Consider the following 20,780-nt stretch of genomic DNA (forward strand, 5'->3'; position numbering starts at 1 on the left):
TTCACTGCTAATCTTTTCCTGGAAATTTATTAGATAATGGAGACACATTACACGCCTCTATCTTTTGCCTGTTTGCCCCTTAGAAATCAGAATACAACCCTCTTCCACACCAAATAAACAATCTTGAGACATGCTTTTTGTTGCGTTCCACTCAGGAATGCCTTGATGATGGCCTTCCTGCTGTCCGGTTCTGACTTATCTACAACTCCAGCCACAGTGGGTTGTGATCGTACCACGTTCTATTTATTTACCTCTTTTTTTGGTAGACTTCACTCCTACTCTCTACAGACTCTCTCCTAGTGACGAAGAATGAGACCTTTGGAGTCCAGCATTGATTGCTTCTCTACTCTACAATGCCTCTTTACAAATCCTCTGAGGGCTGGATAACATGGCCAAGTACTCTTATGAACTATGATGGATACTGCGTACAATTCATTTCTTTATAGACTGGGAACACTCATCTCTTCCCACAGAGTGTAAAGATACAGATGATGTTAGAGAATCAATAAAGGGAGCTGAAGAGATAGATGGGTTAAGGGCACTGGCCACTCTTGCAGAGGACCTGGATTCTGTTCCCAGAACATTCATGGCTGTTTACAATGTCTTATCTTTTTTTTTTTTTTTTTTTAGAGAGAGACAAGATCTCCTGAGAACTGGGAAAGTGGGGGTGGGGTAGAGAAGGAAAAGTGGAAGGAGAGGAAGAGGGGAGAAAGGGAGGAAGAAGAACTAGAGGGAATGGGATGGATGAGATGGGGGAAGGAAAGAGACAGAGAACAGTGAAAAAGATATCTTGATTGAGGGAGCCATTGTGGGGCTAGCAAGAAACCTGGCACTAGAGAAATTCCCAGGAATCTACTATAACGACCCCAGCTAAGACCCTAAGCAATAGAGGAAAGGGTACCCAAACTGACCTTGCCCTGTAGTCAGATTGATGACTGCCTTAATTGTCACCATAGAACCTACTATCTAGCAACTGATGGAAGCAAATACAGAGATCCACAGTGGAGCACTGGGCTGAACTCCCAAAGTCCTGTCAGAGAGAGGCAATAGTAAAAATACGAGCAATGAGGTCAAGACCATGATGTGAATACCCACTGAAACAGTTTACCTGACCTAACGGAAGCTCATCAACTCCAGCCTGACTGGGAGGGAACCAGCATAGGACCAAACTATGTCCTCTGATTGTGGTTGACAGTCGTATGACTGGGGCAGACCGAGGGGCCACCAGCAGTGAGATCAGGATTTATCCCTACTGCTTGTTCTGGCTTTTTGGAACCCATTCTCTCTGGAGGGATACCTTGCTCAGCCTAGATATAGGTGGGGAGGGCCTTGGTCCTGCCTCAAAGCAATGTGCTAGACTTTATTGACGCCCTATGGGAAGCCTTGCCCTCTCTGAGAAGTGGGTGGTGGTGGGATGGGGGGATTGGAGGGGAGGAAGGTGGAGAGAGCAGGAGGAGGGGAGGGAGTGGGAAATGAATTGGACATGTAAAATGAGAAAAGATGGTTTTTTTAAAATAAATTTTAAAAAATAAATAAGAGAATTTGTATTGTATTTACCACATAGCCTTCACATGAAAGTTGCTTATAATAAGTGATTTGAGTTTATGTGTATAGTGAAGAATATGAAATGGAGAAACAAAAGAAAAATATCTATTGTTTTCTAGCAGTATGGTTTTGAAAGATTTGTAATGGCACCTAAAAACAAGTAGTTTGGTATCAAGAGGTTCTTTGTGTATTTTCTGCTGCTGCTAAGTGTAGGGTCTTCCTAACTAACCCAGCCTTAAACTCACACCGATCTTCCTGTCTCCCCCTCCCCAGTGCTGCAATAGGTGAGAGGACCATGCCTAGCTTGGTTTTACCTTTGTTTAAGGATGAAACTTAAAGGGACAGTGAAGAGGGAGATGCAAAATATGGGAGAAATCAAGTAACAAACAAAGGGCTGTTTCTTTTTTGTTTTAATGTGGTCCAGAGAAGGATTGCAGAAGAAACACGATAATAGTTCTACCTTGAAGAAGGCACATATACAGAGCCCGAGAAGGGATTCTCGCTAGTACGGGCAAAGCTTCTAGCTGAGCACCAGCTTGCTTCAGCCATGCTTGATGCTATAACTATGTGGTCTCTTCAGCAAAGGGGGTCTTCCCATCACGTTGTGGAAGGTAACCCATAGTACTGGCAGTAGTCAATAATGTGATCATTGAGGGGGTATCTTTAGCCAATAGTTCAAAACGATGTAACTCATTCCTGGTTCTAGGGATTTTATTTGATAGTTTATGACATCTGGTTGGACATTGTCTCCCCATTATGTGGTAACTCCATTTAAGTTCCATTTGTATGAGTTTATATTTTAGGAAAGTATCTAATAGAAGGGTCTAGACATGGTCAAGAGTAGAAAAGCGATCAATGTCACACTCAGCTAAAACCCTGTGTGTTACAAGAGCATCTTGCTTTTGAGCTGTCCTGACCTAGTAATAGTGGCACAAATGATATGGGAACAATCAATCACTTTCTAAAACTGTATTTAAGGGCTGCTCCATGAGATGAAACCCATACCTGACACTCTTCATGAGCCCAAGAGCCCTAGGCTAATGAGACTGCTAAAGAACCATAGCAACCTTTTAGGCCCCTGGGGGAACGTGTGGATCTCCCTAGGAAAGGGAAATAAAAGAGATCTCATGAACAACTCTCTGTATCTCAGGGATTTGAGCTTTTTAAAAAGAGAAATAATATGAAATTGGATGAGTAAATAAAATTTGATGAGTTATAGGGGAGAAAAAGAATATGAACAAATACATTATATGATAATTTTTATAAAAAATAAAACTGAAAAGATGCTTAAATATGAAGCAAAATTTCAGTTGAGAGAATTCTGTGTGTGAAACAGAAAATTTCAAGACTGGCAATAGATGTAAGCAACTGATTAAAATGTCAATTCTAGGAATAAGTATTAAAAAAGATCCGAAATTATTTTATAGCTCTCAAGTTGTGTCAAAAAAAAAAATAGTCCTGCTGATGTAGGTGGCTCTACTTAGCATAAAAGTGCAATTTGTTTCCGAGTTGATACTTCAATATATATTAACAAATCTGAATGCAGATGGGCTTTTGAAGGTCTTTTCCTCTCCCTGGGGAGCTACTGACAGCTACAGTTGCAGGAGAAGGGTGTTTTACTTTGGGTTTCTATTGCTATGATAAAACGCCATGACCAAATCAACTTGGAAGGAAAGGTTTTATTTCATCTTACGAGTCTCAAGTCCCATTCCATCACTGACAGAAGTCAGGGCAGGAACTCAAGGCGGGATCTGCAGCAGAGACCATGGAAGAATGCTTACTAGCTTGTGCACCGTGGTTTACATAGCCTGTTTTCTTATATCATCTAGAAACACCTTCTGAGGCAATACCTCCCCCAGGGGGTTGAACCCTCCTATATTAATCATTAAGGAAGGAAATGCCCTCATATAATAGCATACAGACCAACCTTGTATATGCTCCCTCTTCCCTAATGACAAGTGTCAAACCGACAAACAAAAAACAAAGCAAAACAAAACAACAACAACAAAACCAATCAGGACAGAGGGCAAGACATTTTTTCAGTGTAGCAACTGATAAATTGCCAATGCTATGGTAAATAACTCCATCTTTGCTCATTTATTTAGCCCTGGTTCAACTCAGTAGTGTGCGCACGCAAGCGTGAACACATGCATGCACACACATAATACGGGAATTAGGTGGGAAGCACAAAGAGTCCAGTGGGATGGGAGGGAGACAAGAGAAGGTAATAAGAGCAAACGGGATCAAAGTACAATATCCACAGGGGATGAAATCATTAAAAGTTAATCAATAACCTGATAAACAATCAAAGACAAGTACAAATGATGTTTGATAATCCAGCTAAAATATGATTCATTGTAGAAGAGTTGAGTGAGCCTATCTTCACACACAAAGAAAAAAAAAACACCTGAGATTTTTGTCTCTGAAGGGGCTACTAACAATTTTACTTGGAAGAAAGTAGCTCATACTCAAAATTTACAAATCTATATGTAAGTGAAATAAATATTGATGCTCAGAATCATGACAATAATGACTAATTTTGTGGGAGGGTAGTAAACATAACGGTGGGCTAAAATCTAAAATGTGTTATTCGGAGGAGAGAAACATGGTCACAGCTAAGCTTCCTATAAACCTTACAGTTGAAGATGAGGCCAAAATACTATTTACTTTGGAATTGCACTATCCAATATGTTAAATATCAGTCCCAGATAGGAATTTAAACATAAGTTTTTTTATTAATTTAAAATCCATAATACTTAAAATACAATTCCTTCACCTCTGACAAGTAAGCACTTAAGATGTTTGGCTCGTTAACAGATCAGTCTTCTAAGACAGTGGTATCCAACCGCCAAACACACACCTAATTCAGTTCATTACATATGAATCCTGTAAATGGGTAATGAGTAAGGCAAAAACCAATGAGCAAAGCTTATCATTAGCACAAACCTAAATGCGAACATATAATGCTTCAACAGTATTCTAAATCTGAAAGCAGGGCATCAGTAAATACAAGTCAGCGTGTAGTTAGGAAATATGTGTGCCAAACACAGTAACCACTCTATAGACACAGCTCAAAGAATGAAAACAACTGATGTTTATGAAGGAACTATAGGGGCTCTTTTATTGAATTTTATCTAATTTCTGTATTTTTCTCCATTATACAAATACTCTTTTATAAAAAACTGTTTTCTGTATACGTGGTACCTGAGTGTATGCCTATGCACCACATGTGTGCAGGAGGACATCAGATCCTCTGAACTGAAGTTACAGACAGTGGTGAGCTGCCATGTGTGTGCTGGGAACTGAACCCAGGTTCTTTGCCAGAGTGTGAGCACTCAACCGCTGAGCCATCTCTCCAGCACCTATAAAAATTTAGTGAACAGAAAAATGTTATATGTAAGCTATAAAAAATATTATAAAATTAAAGTAGGAATACTGTCTAAAATTTGAAATATTTTTTCTGGTGTAGGTGTTACATAGATATATCAGGGAAAATTAAAATAACATGCAAAGTTGACATATGAGAGACATCCACATAGTGTACACATATGTACATATACTAATATAAGTAGAAAATAGACTGAAATTAATATCAAATATACAGAACACTATTTATGAAGAGATGAAGGAAATCCCGAGAATATGCTATTAGTATTTAAAACATTTTTTAATGAACAATTGTTACTATGAGTCCCTTTGTTTTTAAAGGTTGTATTTCAGCTGTGTTCAAGATATGCCCCTATTTGTAGGTCCAGGGCCTTATCATTCCTACTGTTGTTGAAATAATCCCTGGAAAGGATTGAGGAAAAATAATATCTCATACTTTATGTAAAAGAAGAGTCATAAATTATATATTTGTCAACCACCATGAAGTCCCCGTGCAGCTAAGGGCACTGAGCATGCTCCTTACCTACCTCATCAAGTGAATGTTCCAATCATTGTTAAGAATGAATATTTTTTCAAAATTGAGTTTGTAGTTTTGTTTCTATAGTACTTTACTACTATTTTGTATTTCCTTATAGCCTCTTAGTTTTAGGGCGTGGATTATTATAAATTTTACTTTGTGGTTCACAAAGATAAAATGTGTATAGCACTGATATGAAAACATCTTTGAAATGATTAATCCTACTAGTTACTGCAGAAAACTTAAATTTTAGGCTGGCAGAGCCTAGGTCTGAGATGTCACAGTTCATCCAAGTGAGGGAGCAGTTTCCATCTCACAGCTGTATCCGTTTCTTCGTGAACATTTTCCAGCTCCTGTTCCTTCGAAAGTTCTAAAAACACCTAACCAGGAGACAAAGCAGGAGAATGGTTACTGAGCTGTTGGCTGTCCTCCAGCGAGCAGGGAAAACCCATGCTCCTCTCATGAATGTATAGTCACGACACGAAGCCAAAAGAGTTGACTCACTTTGTCCAGTGTGCACTGAGAGAGGCTGTATTCTTCCAGGTTAAAGCTGCGCTTCACTGAAAAACAGACAAATCGATAAAAGACAATGAGCATAGACTCACAGTTTATTGTCAAGAAAATTCTCAAAGTTGTATACACCAAAATAAAATTATTAAAATGAGCAAAAGATAAATTGAATAAATAAATACAGGGCAGAACAATGTCATGAAATATATATATATATATATATATATATATATATATATATATATATATATGGAGTTCACACAGGAGGAGTTGTGGGGCTTCTACAGGTAAGTGCTGGATTTGAAGAATTTTAGTAAATTTTCTCAACTAAAGGTTTAAATAAAAATAAATATCAATAATATGAATGTATATCAAATTCACCTAGTATTGGGTTTTTCTTATATTATATTTTGTTAATCTCTGCTATTTAGCATATATGTCTTTGGAAGATATGCATTTTCCTTAAGAAATGACACCAATGATCAAAATATTCTTAGATGTGAGGAAATTTTAACTCCATAGTCTTTGAGAGGATCCAATCTATATTCCCTTCAGTGGTAATACCTTATCAAGTCTCCATTGGGGACACCAGGAGATCTACATGACAGTTGTCACTAGATTTAGATGCTTACTTGTTTGAAGTTTATCACTTAGACAGTGGGAATCCCCTGTGTGGGAGGCACTTTTTAACGCCAGTGACAGATCAGTGAGGGGAAGAAACAAAACCCTTGGCCTCTGTCTGTGCATTTTAGCAGGACAAACATGGACATTATATTCATATGCATTTAAATATATAATAAAATATATTATATTTTTATAATACAAGATAAAACAAGAAATTATTGCATACTCCTTTTACATAGGGCCATTGAGGAAGTTATAGTAATAATTTGATAATTGAGCAGAAACCTAAAAATGTGAAGGAGCAACAACCTAAATATTTAGGAAACATAATTTCAAAAAGAAGGAAGGGCAAGTGCAGAGCCCCAAGGCAAGAATGTGTTTGACTGGCAACAATTAGGAAGAGCTAGGAAGTCAGCTATGAAGAGTGAACAACAACAGAGATTCATATTATCTCTAGCATAATGAGGCAGGCACTGTTCTGGGCACTTAGCAAATTAACTCCTTTACTCCTAATGCCCTTGTAGAGACACTGATTCTCCCTGTCACTGTAGAGATAAACTATATAAAAATGCAGGGATTGGGTACATTTTATCCACTGTCTCCCTGCTAGCGAGCAGCAGCACTGTGATGGGAACCCAACAAGACTAGCTTAAGGGTTAGAGCTCTTCAGAAAATTACACAATGATGATCTGCTGCTAGGGATGATCTAGCTAGCCGAGAGTAAGACAGACAAATAGACAGACAGACAGAGTTAATAGCAAGAGTAGTTCTGGGCAACCAAAGAAGGACCTTAGCTATCATTCAGTAACAGAATGTTGTGGGAGGTCCTTCTGTCTATGTGTTGCTTTTATTGGTTAATGAATAAAGAAACTGGTTTGAGCCTATGGCAGGGAAGAACAGAACTAGTGGAGAAAGCTAGGCTGTAGGCTGGGAGAAAGTAGGGCAGAGTCAGAGAGAAGCCATGGAGCCGCAGGAGACAGATGCTGGGAACTTTAGTCAGTAAGCCACTATCACATGGTGGCAATACACAGATTAATAGAAATAGGTTAAATTAATATAAGAGTTAGCCAAAAAGAAGCTAGGCCAATGGGCCAAACAGTGATTTAATTAATACAGTTTCTGTGTGATTATTTCGGGTCTAAGCTAGCCAGGTGGCCAGAGACCAACAAGTGGTGCCCTCTTCCAACAATAGAAGGTTAAACCCATCAGCACAGATAAAGGGATGATGATGGGTGAGGGTCCTATTGCTTCCACCTCATCAGTGTAATCTGAGCCCATCAATGAGAGTGGAAAGCAGGGGGGAGGTGGAATGTGAGGTAAGGAGGGGGACGGATCACTTAGGGACTTGATGTGAATGGAATATGAACACACAGACAGGCAGGCTATGATTGATGTGGGAGAGTCTTCGCCGCTCCTCACTACATATGATCATTGTTTCTCCTATGTTAATGCACTGTGTGTCCTCTGCAGACAGACCTCTTTCCAGAGGGCTGAGTTTATTACTATTAGAATTCTTAAAATCAACACCCTGCAGGGTCCATTTTTAAAAAATATTGCACATCCATCCTTCATTATATTACTCTCCAAGTCCTTTAGAAGTTTGTTCTTACCTGCTTCTAATTTGTAAAAAGCCTGAGACAGAGGATAAACATCCGTTATGGGTAGCTTGTAGGCCAACAAGGAGAGATAGCTGGGAATAGGAACACATTATATTCAATCTGTGTTTCAAAGCAGGGATGATAAACATCAGAATAAATCTCTATATAATCAACCATTTCTTTACAAAAATAAAGTTGGTACAAGGTAATATATGTATTAAATGTGAAAACAAATTATTTAACAATAAAGTCTTTTGAAATTATTGAAGAGAACTGGCTGTTGTAGATATCTGTAGTAATGGCAGAGTATTATATTATTACTTATATTCAGTTAACTCACTTTTCTTGTTAAAATCAGAAATTCTAAACTACATCAATCCTTAAACCAGTCCAAATCAGGCTGGAAAATAATTCAAATGAGTCCAGTATTATAACCATAAAGCCAACTCATAATCAGAGCTCTAAGGCTGGGGAGAAGCACAGGACAGTTATGGAAAGATTTAAAAACCCTGGAGCCTCTAAGGGACAGACTTATCTGGGGAATGTTCCTTCTGGTACTGCTTCTGACAGCATCCTTTGCTGTTTCTCAATTCACTCCCAGAGTAACCGTGCAGAGTTCCTAAGTGGCAGTAAGACTGACCAGACCTCCAAGGCTGGATGTCTTCAGACCAGACCACCCTCTTAATTTCTTATTCATTATATTCCCATGTTTGTTAAAAAACATGTATTTCTTTGACTAGTGATACTGAAAGTTTAGGAGTAAGAGCAGGTTTTGAGATATACCTTAGGTGATCTCTACACTTACACTCTATGAAGATGAGAATGACAGTTTCGTGTATTGTTTCTCTGAAATGCTTATCCCTATAATTTTAAATCCAGTTTCTGCTTTATCTTTTTGTCCTGTTCCTAATAACATACAGACACACACACACGGCAAGTGTACATATGCATGTACACACACAAACACTCATTATAGTCTCCATTTTGAAACAAGAACGTTCTATTAAAGAAAGACCCTTCACCTTTGCTGCTAATTCCTGGAGGAAGAGACCCACAGTCCTGTGTAGTTTGTAAACCTCTTGTAACCTGGAAGACTCAACTTACCTTCTTCGAGGTCCCTAACTATCACTGTGAAGCTCAATCCCTCCTGTAGGCACAGAGCTAACAGAAACCAGTGTCTGTAAAGCATACATAGATCTCCACCATGAACATCTCTCTTCACCTTTCCTGACGTGCGGCCTGTGGGAACAGCTTCAGAATCTCCCTGTGCACCGATGCCACTTGAGAAGTTTCATTCACTTTTAGTTCTAGAATGTAATCCTTGCCAAACTTCCTTTTCAGGTGTTGGATTGAACCAATGCATCTGTGAGTAGGAAGAAAATAATGGGGAAGAAAACACTGTCATTTAATTTCTGTTATTCTTAAATGTCAGAGAGAGGAGAAAGGGTGTCAGTGAGAAAGGCAAAGGGACGGAACTAGCTGCTAACAGTGACTTGCTCTTTCTACAGGCAATCCTGAATCGGGCTCTGGAGAGATACCCACCTCAGCCTTCCGGACACCATGATGACCACTCGGTCACACAGAGCCTCAGCCTCAGCCAGGTCATGGGTAGTCATGAGGACGCCCACCTCGTTCTCTTTAGCAGCTGCCTTGACTGCCTGCCTGAAGTGAATAAAAATTAACAGAATTTAAAACCAAAAGTAAAGAACAATAGGAAAGATAAAGAATGAGGGAAAACGTGTAGATATAATACAGTTTACAAATCATATTCATGTATTCAAAAACACCAGAGAAATGAATGCTGACTAGTTTTTTTAAAAAAATTAAGAGAATTTAAAAAAATATTTTGGTGTGTTCATGGCATCACAGTTAAACTTTAAAAGGAAGTTTTCTTGTATTTCAGAGATACTAACTGAAATAATGATAAATATAAAGACATGTTGCTTCATATTTCCTTTAAGATAATAGAAGCTGCAAGAGGAAATGTATTGAGAATTAGATGAAGAGAAAGTTGACCTTCTAGTGACAATGATTGGAACTCAGTGACAAGTATAACAGATTCATAAATAATTCTTTCAACATTTGCATTAAATAGTGATAACAAAGGTTTATTTTAAATAGGGGAGAATACTGGATAATTACAAATATGAAAGTAAATCAGGGGTTTTATTAGTCAAAAGGGTGATACATAGGTAAGAAATAGGGAAAAACTAAAATGATATGTTAGATATGTAAATTTGACAGATGTGAAAATAAGGAAATTATGCCACTAAGCTAAGGGTTTTTGAAATCAGTCTAAGCACCAAAATAAATTGTTATAAAATTCTTAATAATTAAAATACAGAATTAAAATTATTTATTACTAAGCCCAAAACTAAAGAATATGGAACATTTTGGATCATCCACTTGTTAAATATTTGCTGCCCCAAATAACATTAACTATCTCTGTAGGTGGATTTCTGTCTTGAATGTCTCATAAAGGCTTGGTCCCAGATGGTGTTATTAGGAGGTGATGAAATCTTTAAGAGGTGAGGTCTAAGTGGATGTGTTTAGGACATCAGTGCCTCTTTAGGGGATCGCGGCACCTCAGTGCCTTCCTTGTTCTCTGAGCTCCTTGACTTATAAAGTGACCATAGCTATCATGTGTTTCTGCCATGGCATGCGACCTTACCATAGCCCCAAAGCAGTGAAACCAACCTCAGATGGACTTAAAACCTCCAAAACTTCAAGCCCGAACAAATCTCCTCCTTGTAAGTTGATCATCTGGAATATTTGCTATGATAGCCGCTGATACGATGCTAGTACATACCAGATTTGTATCACTATGATAAAAATGCCTGGGATAATCAGCTCAAATGGAGAAGTTTATTTTGCATTAATATTTCAGAAATTCTAAGCCATGGATGATTAGGGCCATTGCTCTGAGCCTATGGCAAGGTGGGGAGTGCTTTGGGGAAATACAGCAGCTTTCTTCAGGACCAGAGGTCCAATGTCTTCTTCAAGGTCATCTTAGCTTCCCTACACTAGGATCCTAAAGGTGCTAGCTAGCACCCCTCAGGGGCACTACTGGCTGGGGAGAAGACCTTAAACAGACAGGTGTTTAGAGATCATTCAGCAGCCAGGCTATAGCAGCTAACTATTTCAACTGAATCAGGAACATGCTTATCACGGTGGGTCTGGGGCCTATAAAGATGCTCACCGTATTTGATACTTCCCTGGCACATCTAAGCCTGTAGACGGTTCATCCAGAATCAGGACAGATGAATTTCCCAGGATGCTCAGCACAAAGCACAGCTGCAATGAAGGGAAAGAAAAAAATGTCCCCTGTTTGCTTCCACCCCGCATAAGCCCCCAATAGAGCACCGGCTACCATACGTACCTTTCTAGTGGCTCCTGCAGCTAGTTTCCGCACTAAAACATTCAGCTGGTCATGTAGGTTAAAGGCGTTCACTAACCTGATAGAAAATAAAATGGAAATATCACACTAAGAGAGAACTTTGGGGAAGTGAAATCACCCATAAGTATTAGAACGTTGGAGGAAGTGTGACAGTATTGCTCTCAAAATTTGAATCATGATGAAAAGTTATTTCACTTTTTGCCTCATGAAATGTTTTTTTTCCCGTTATAATTCTGAATGAGAACTGATGTTTATTCCATTCCCATCTTCTCATTAGAAACCTGAAAACCGCGATTATTCACGAGTATAGACTCACTGGCTCTTTGTCAACTGTTTGGTTCAATCATTTTTAAGCTCCCACACTGAGTTATGTGGGGAGTCAGGTGTTGTCTCTCATTTCTGTTCTACCAGCAACACTCCAAAAAATAAGAAATGCCTTTCTGCTCCTGTTCCTCACTAGTAAAATCATTGTGAGTAGTGCCTACCCACCTCTTGGCAAAAACGGATGACACACTCCCTCTGCTGCACACACCCCTATGCTATACACACCCCCTCTGCTATATACACACCTCTACTGTACACACATACTCTGCTATACACACCCCCTCTGCTGCACACACATACTCTGCTATACAAACTCCTTCTGCTGTACACACACCCCCCCTGCTGTACACACCCTCTGTTGTACATTCACCCTCTGCTGCACAATCCTCTGTTGTACACACCCTCTGCTGTACACACACACACACCCGCTGTACACACCCTCTGCTGTACATACCACCCTCTGCTGCACACACCCTCTGCTGTACACCCCCCCCCGCTGTACACACACACCCCCCCACTGTACGCACACCCACCCCACTGTACACACCCCCCCTCTGCTGAACCTTGAAATGGCAATGGCGGCATCCTTCTTCCTCAGCCCTTTCACAGTAGCGTACACCTCCAGGTGCTCCTTCACTGTCAGGACGGGCCACAGCACGTTTTCCTGAGGACAGTATCCAAACTTGACTGTGCCATCACCCTGGTAACCCACAGGTGAACTAAATCCTTTCAGTTCCACCTACAAGAGTAAGTAGCTTTACTGACGGTATGTGAGGCTTTTCTCCACACAGTCTAGAAACTGCCATATAGCTGGGAAACACCTGAATGATTAAAACAAGAACACATCACAGAAACTGATCTATAGTTATCTCAGTAAACAATGAAATTTTCTAATATATGAGCATAAATTCATTTGTGCATGGGGTGGGAAAGAAGGACAAATTCAGGTATATAATAGGTACTTGGCTCCTGGTAACATTCCAATTTCTAGTATAAACTTTTAAATATCATACAAAATAATAAAAGGAAAAGTACATATATCCAAAACACCAATAAAAGTCTTATAAATATATAACCTATATTTATTATGACTATAATTTTTTTGGAAATGAAAGCAATGTATTAATTTTTACTACCTCTCCAGCTGCTGGCTTTGTGATCCCAGCTATCATCCTAATAGAGGAACTTTTGCCAGCACCATTGGGTCCTAACAATCCCAAGATTTCACCTGAATGAAAGAATGAGATTATCAATTTTGGAAATGAGACGCAGATTTATAGTTTTTCAGTAAAATCTTAAGAGTCTTTAGAATCCTCAAATAGAGCAATTCTGACTGAAAATGTATACAATGTATGTCGTAAAAATGTATTATTTAATTCTCATCATTCATATTTTACCAAAAGCTTATTAATTTCACATTGATACATCACTTCCCTGTAGATGGAGACTGCTCATTCATTTTCTGGCCACCAAAACCCAAAATAATCACCCAGAAACTATGTTAATTACAACACTGTTTGGCCAATAGCTTAAGTGTATTTCTAACTAGCTCTTACATCTTAAATTAACCCATTTTTATTTTTCTGTGGATCGCCAAAAGCTGTGGCTTACCAGGTAAAGTTTTGGTGTCTGTCTCCTTCGGCAGCTACATGGCATCTCTCCAACTCTGCCTACTCTCTCTATATATCTCTGTTCAGATTTCCTACCTGATCATATTCTGCCCTGCCATAGACCCAAAGCAGATTCCTTTATTAACCAATTGCAATAAAACATATTCACAGCATACAGAGGGGAAACCCACATCATTCCTCCCCAAATTTCCTATTTCAATTGTTTTCCATAGTAGATTATCATACACTGTGTAGAAGAGGGGGTGTATCTGTGTTTCCATGCAAATGATTTCTAAACCTCAGAAGGCTGGAACACTATTCTTACACCAAAAACAAACCACAAGTACCTAAACTACCATGATCTTTCATCCGAACTGATGTAAATCACCCCTTCTCAAATTCATATACAAATATCAGTATGCATTATTTATTTTTAAAACAATCTTTTCTCATTTTACATACCAGCCCCAGTTCCCTTTCTCATAAGTATGTAATCTCTACAAAATGTGAACTGTCTGCTAAAAATCCTCTGATCGCATCCTACTAGCGTGGTGCAAACAGCACCATTCTTGCTGCTTTAAAAAGTGCACCTAACCAAACCCTGCTTGACTTCATCCTTCTCACACACAGATACATTTGCTGGCCTCTTTGCTTTAAATTCGGCCACTCTGTATATAAATCCTTACCATTGTTCTCCCCATCTTCTTATCACTGAGATATTCGCTTAAATGTCACTATTCAAGTAAAGCCTTTCCTTGTTCTAATAAAACACAGTTCCATGTCACTCACATTATTTCACAGGTTTCAATGTTCCACATAGAGCTTATAAAATAATTGGTATTTTATTGATAAGTCACTTTTATGGACGCCTTAGAATGCAAAATTCACAAGGGCAGTAAGTCTCCTGAATTCTTCCTAAAACAGTCCCTGACACTCTAAAATACATATGTACATTGAACAAATAAAGGAATGAAGGCTACAGAAACTGACATTATGCCTCTTGTATAGATGTTCATTCCTAAAAATACTGGTTAATGACTTGGTGTGTGCAGACCTGTAACCACATCTACCCAGAAGGCTGTGGTAGGAGGATCACAATATCAAGACCTGACTGAACTACAGAGTAGGTTCAAAAAGCCATCCTTGGAAACTTAGTGTGACTCTGCTTCAAAACAGAAGCAAAGCAAAAGCTAAGAATGCTGCTCGTTGGTAGAATACCTGCCTAGCACACGTGAGGCTCTGAGTTCTATTCTCCAATACCGCAAAAATTAACACACTAAAGCCCTTTAAACATCAAATTTAAAAGTGGTTGTTCCAAACCTTTATTAACACAGAAAGAGATGTTTCTGGCTGCTACTTTCTTTGTCCTCTTTGAGAAGCAACTTCTCTTCTGACCTGCATACTCTTTGTGCAGACCATCGGCGATTATGACTGGCCTCTAGAAGAGACAGAAGTGAGGTTTTCTTCTGAATTTCAGAGGTGTTCTGTTCTTATATTCTCATGGCGTTTACCAAAAATCAAACCATATTCTGAGTTGAGAGTAATCATTACCATCACCAATGTAAGAAACATTCATTAATGTCATCCAGTGTCTCTGGTTTCCAAACACACTAGGAAAGCACCAGAACACCATGGAAGATAACTCACTGTCTGGGCAGAAGGGAACTGACTACATTGGGATAGAATATAGCATCTGAGTCAGATAAAAGAAAAGCCTGTGCCTAGGAACACAGCTCAGTGGAATAGCACCTAACTAGAATGCATGAAGCATAATTGAATCTCCTGGTCTCTATTAAGCATTTTACCCCAAATATTGCATTCTCCAACTAATAAGGTTTTGCTTTGCTCTAAAATTATAATTCTACTTGTTAAAACTCATTGTTTTTTCTCAAAAGAAGAATAAAAAAATTGTACTTTGTTTTGAGTTTGGGAGTTTTTGTTTGGTTTTGTTTTGGTTTTGAGACAGGGTTTCTCTGTGTAGCCTTGACTATCCTGGAACTTACTCTAGACCAGGTTGACCTCAAACTCACAGAGATCCTCCAGCCTCTGCCTCCCAAGTGCTGAGATTAAAGGCCTGTGCCAACACAGCCCATCAAAATCGATGTGTTTTGTGTTCTTTTAGTGTCCAGAACCTTCTAGGGTAACTTGATATTTAGGGATGTACAAAACTTCACACTCCCAAAGTTAAAACCAACATATCAAGCTTTTTCTGAACAATTCTTGTATTCTTTCCGTAGCACCTATGATTCCAAACCTCTTGTAAATTTGAAGTACTCAAGGCAGCTGATGTCCTTATTCTTTCCGCTTGGACATCTTCGTCTTCATCTTCACCTCTGTGTTCTTCTGGATTCGGTTGAACCTTGGGATTTTTTGGAGATATCCTATGGGAAACAATGAATTACACATTATTTCCTAGCTGCCAAAACTTAGTTCCCGGTGATTTTACCAGTTTTATTTTTTCTAATAGACTGGTGGTGCCTGCTACTATTTGTGCTGCTTCAGCCTTGCATAGAACTTTCATCCCACTAGCCAGAATCCCTCTCTTGGTGTTGCTACCATCCTTCCAGCATCTTTAACCTTTAAAGACAGTAGTTGTCAGCGATATCATCAAGTACTGTTCCTGCCCTCCTAAAAGTCAAGCCACTTTGACTGCCCCTGGTCACTACAACCCACCTTAGCCACATCAGATATTTGTTTCAGCATCTTTTACTGCTCACACTTTCCACAGTCCATGTGTAAAACTCCATCAATTCAGTTGTTACTCAATAAATATCTCTTCTTTCCATCCTTTCTATGCAAGGATGGATATCAACTTATTTTTGAGAAGTTGAGGTAATTCTCTGCTGATTAGTGACAGGTTTTATTTCCTTTTTTAAAAATGTATTTATTTATTATGAATACAGTGTTCTGCCTGCATGTATGGCTACACACCAGAAGAGGGCACCAGATCTCATTACAGATAGTGTGAGCCACCATGTGGTTGCTGGGAATTGAACTCAGGACCTCTGGAAGAACAGCTAGCACTCTTAACCGCTGAGCATCTCTCCAGCCTCCAGGTTTTATGTCTTGACAGTAAGCCAGAAATCCATTGGTTATCATATCAATCATTATAATGCTTGAATCGCAAATAGAAATCCTTATCAACAAATTGAAAGTGCAGCCACCTCAACAGGAATATTACACTATGATTTTTGTTTTGGTTTGTTTTTGAGACAGGGTTTCTCTGTGGCTGTCTCATAGAACTATCTTGTGTTAACCAGACTGGCCTCGAACTCACAGAGATACACCTGTCTTTGCCTCCCGAGTGCTAGGATTAAAGGTATGTACCACCACCACCAGGCTAAACTATGATCTTAGATACAAAACTAAATGTTATCCTAACCTGAAAATGGGATCCTTCCACATTACATTCTTTCCACATTTAAGTTCCAGGCATCTCAGAACAAAAATGAACAGCAAAGTGTGAAAGTAAGGCTAGGAGTAAAGAAAAAGGTTTGTTTAGACATAAGTTTACAAAGCTGCTTGTTGCTTCTGTGTTTACAGGCAATTTGGCCGCAAACTCTTATAAATTGGGGAACAAAACAGAACCCAACCGTTTATCCTATCTCTTTTCTACTATTCATAACCCATATTTTAAAGGTCAGTACATTCTGTTTTGTCTTTCAAATGACCCATAATGCAACTAGTTCTCTGCTGTGCTGTGCCCATCCACATCATTATCATTGTCCTTTCTCAGCTTGCTATGCATTCCCACATGGTTTCCCTCTACTCTTCTTGTCCTACAAATATACTCTTATCAGAAAAACTGCTGCTATGTTTTCCATAGCCATGCTGGATCATTGCACCTCGATTAAAATCATCCAATGACTCCTTAGCCACTAAAATTTGCATCAGAATTTTTGGAATTACATAGACACCATGTAGACCCCATTCTGTGTATCTCACACGTTACCACATTACTTGTATGATCTTCTCTCTGACTAAACTCCCTCTTTCTCCTAGTTGATCCTGAAGCAAGACAGAGTAGCTCTTGCTAATACCTATTAGAATGTCATTCAAGTCCTTCATATCTGTGGTGGTTGGAATGGGAATGGCTGCCCAGGCTCATGTTTTTAAATGATTGGTCCCCAGTTAGTGGAATTGTTTGGGAAGGATGAGGAGGTACAGACTTCCTGGAGGATAACAGCACTGAAGATGAGCTTTAGGTTACAAAAGCCCACAAGCCCACATCATTACTAGATTTTTTTCTCTTCCTTATGCTGTGGATCTGATATAGCTCTCGCTACTGCTTTAGTGCCATGCCTGCCCATAGGCTGCCACTCTCCCTGCCATGATGGTCATAGACTCACTGTCTGAAACTATAAGCCCCCATTAAATGCATTCTTCTATAATTTGCTTCGGTCATGGTGCCTCTTCACAACAATAGGAAGTAACTAAGACACTTTCCAACTAACACAGTATTTAACCGTTTATGTAGTTTATCTGTATACTCTGCTAGACTATAAGCCCCATGAGGGCAGGGACTTAGTACTTACCATTTTGCCGAGAGGCAAATAGTATGGGAAGACAGTAGCTTTCATCATCCTTAAATCTAAAATAATCATGTTCCACTCATTCATATTCAGTTTTGCCTAATATTTACAACTGAAATTCATATTGCAATTCATTTTTTTTACACTTTCACATTTAGAGGTTGGATGGTGAAGAGGCTAAAGGAACTGAAATGGATACTACACTGAATTGTTAACTTGTTGTCTATATGCACAAAAACACTTATTCTAAGAGTAAATCCATGACTGAAAGTCATTGCTTTATCTACAACTGTATTTAAAACACTTTCAGAGACAGCAAGCTTCAGACAAGGCCGTACAGCTATAGTAAGGGATATGCAGTGAGGAAAAAGTCTTACCATTAGGAATAATAGAAGATTGACCCCAGATAAACCATATTTGAGTTCTCCGAGTTCATTGTAGTGCTGATAGTCTCTCTGAAAAGAAAGAAAAAGGCTAAATATATTTACTTCACAATCTGCATTTAAATAACATGCGCTTTGGGATTGACTATTTTATTCATTAAACTCAGTTCTGTGTGCACTGATGACATGCTCCCTAAAGAGGAGAGGAGCTCCTTGGTAAATACCCCTTGTCAATAAGCAGTTAACCCATCCTGGCGAGAAAACCAAAGACTTCAAATGAGGAGAGACCATGGACTATCAGCAGAGAACCCGAGTATTACAGAAATGAGCAGAAGTTCAGTTGAGATCATACTTTCAGGGAATCTTCACTGCTCTAGATGAAATGGCTTTAAGCAGAACACGGCAAGTTTCATTAATTATGTTCTAGGGGATGTAGGGAGACCTATCTACAAAAATACTTTCATTGTCGTCAAAGCAGTGGCTGGAAGTTATAATCATAACTCATCCTTTGACTTAGTTCTTCTTTCTAAAACGTAAGTAGGTGACATATAGAATCTGGAGTTGTCACAGGGAATTTAGAAGTGATGCCTTGATTTCTGCATAATTGATTGATGATAAAGAATAATGCCAATAACTACTTGTTATAATTGAGAAAAGTTATTGAGATAAGAAGGGAGCCCATGAACTTATGTGGGAAACTTACAAATATCTTAACTCCTAAAAATTCCACAATGTCAGCATCTCTCTCTCTCTGCTTTGCATTCAATAAATGTTTTTAAGTCAAATGTTTTTTGTTTTTTTAATGGAGGAGATACAGGTTAGCTGCATCTTATTCCTTCAGTAGTTCTTTTTTTTTTTTTTTTTTTTTTGGTTTTTTTCGAGACAGGGTTTCTCTGTGTGTGGTTTTGGAGCCTGTTCTGGAACTAGCTCTTGTAGACCAGGCTGGTCTCGAACTCACAGAGATCCGCCTGCTTCTGCCACCCAAGTGCTGGGATTAAAGGCGTGCGCCACCACCGCCCGGTCATTCAGTAGTTCTTACCATCCTTTAGGAACACCATTTCCCCAGCATCCTCTGACTCCTAACTGCACCAACCATGCTTTGTATGTTCTTTCTCAGCACATTGCCATTGTAACCTTTAAGTTTACTACAGCGACTTGATGGAAGGTGATGTATCTTTGTTTCTGCTAAGCTCTCTGAAGGAAGAACTGTGCTATTTTGCTCATGGGTGTCCGTAATTGCTACCGCAATGACTATCACAAAATGGTGCTTGACATAGGCTTTTGAGTAGTTGAAAAGTATAATGTGTGACCTTATCCTCAGTAATTAATAAATACCCATTGAAGTGGGAAGTTCTTTTACAATCTGGCTTTAGCTTCTAATAGCATTCAACCGTGTCTACAATTTTCCAAGTGCCTAAGGCACAACTTTTTTTTTAACAGTTCTACTAACGTTTATTTTCATGTTATGAATTTTACCCACTCTAAGACTAGAGACTCAGGACTTTTTAATAACTTGTGCAAGCATCACCACAATCCAATTCCAGAGCACTCTAATCATCACAAAGCAATCCCTCGTGCCCATGTGCTGTCACTCCCCAAGCCTGCTAACCCATTCTCTATCTCTGTAGATCTATGCAGAATAGCCAACATATTACATTTTTATGGAACAGTAGATGCCATTTCTTACCATTTCCAAAACAATCAGGAATGCAGAAAATGAAAATGAAGGAACTAATATCATGAAGGCAATAAGCAATTTTTCGCTGAATAAATCAGTCAAAAGGATGTCAAACATGATGGTGAAGATCTACAGGACAAGTCCAAGAATACCACATCAAATGACAAATTCCACAGTTTCCCATATAAAGATACAGATACATGGCCATAACAATTTCCCTTTTTGAGACAAAAAAAAAAAGAAATGGTTTTGCTAATAATATACAGAAATGTTATCACCCCTATACAACATTAATTTTTGTCAGTGCATGATAATTACACATATTGTGTGTTCGATATGACCTTCTTTTTTTTGATAGGGGTTGCCGAACACTGAACACAGGTTTTCATGCATACTAAACATGTACTATACCACTGATTATCAACTCTGGCTAGCGTGATATTTGAATGCATTCATACAGCACACACCAATTAAATCAGGATAATTAGCATTTCCCTAACCGTATCATTTATGTTTATAACCTCTGAGTTAATCTTTTCTACATACCCAGTGTGTGTGTGTGTGTGTGTGTACAAGATGTGCACACGATCATGTTGATTCCATTGTGTCATTAACTTTTTTTTTATAGCTAACTACTCAGTGCTAGTGAAATCACGGTTGTTGAAAGAGAATCTA

General features: G+C 38.8%; 1 protein-coding gene across 1 annotated transcript in view; it reads right to left on the minus strand.

Annotated features, from left to right (window-relative positions):
- Positions 1 to 4,298: 4,298 nt before the first annotated feature.
- Positions 4,299 to 20,780, minus strand: part of LOC130878091 (ATP-binding cassette sub-family A member 6-like) — a 66,003-nt gene continuing 49,521 nt past the window's right edge. The window contains exons 25-38 of the mRNA XM_057775872.1: positions 20,115 to 20,234; positions 18,422 to 18,499; positions 16,895 to 16,986; positions 15,767 to 15,893; positions 14,833 to 14,950; positions 13,039 to 13,130; positions 12,466 to 12,641; positions 11,561 to 11,636; positions 11,381 to 11,475; positions 9,724 to 9,843; positions 9,404 to 9,544; positions 8,194 to 8,273; positions 5,954 to 6,009; positions 4,299 to 5,829 (exon numbers count right to left, since the gene is read on the minus strand). Coding sequence (XP_057631855.1) covers positions 5,728 to 5,829; positions 5,954 to 6,009; positions 8,194 to 8,273; positions 9,404 to 9,544; positions 9,724 to 9,843; positions 11,381 to 11,475; positions 11,561 to 11,636; positions 12,466 to 12,641; positions 13,039 to 13,130; positions 14,833 to 14,950; positions 15,767 to 15,893; positions 16,895 to 16,986; positions 18,422 to 18,499; positions 20,115 to 20,234 — 1,473 coding nt within the window. The 3' untranslated portion in view covers positions 4,299 to 5,727. The remainder of the gene's footprint in view (positions 5,830 to 5,953; positions 6,010 to 8,193; positions 8,274 to 9,403; positions 9,545 to 9,723; positions 9,844 to 11,380; positions 11,476 to 11,560; positions 11,637 to 12,465; positions 12,642 to 13,038; positions 13,131 to 14,832; positions 14,951 to 15,766; positions 15,894 to 16,894; positions 16,987 to 18,421; positions 18,500 to 20,114; positions 20,235 to 20,780) is intronic.

This window comes from Chionomys nivalis, chromosome 7 (assembly GCF_950005125.1).
Source record: "Chionomys nivalis chromosome 7, mChiNiv1.1, whole genome shotgun sequence".
Taxonomy (NCBI): domain Eukaryota; kingdom Metazoa; phylum Chordata; class Mammalia; order Rodentia; family Cricetidae; genus Chionomys; species Chionomys nivalis.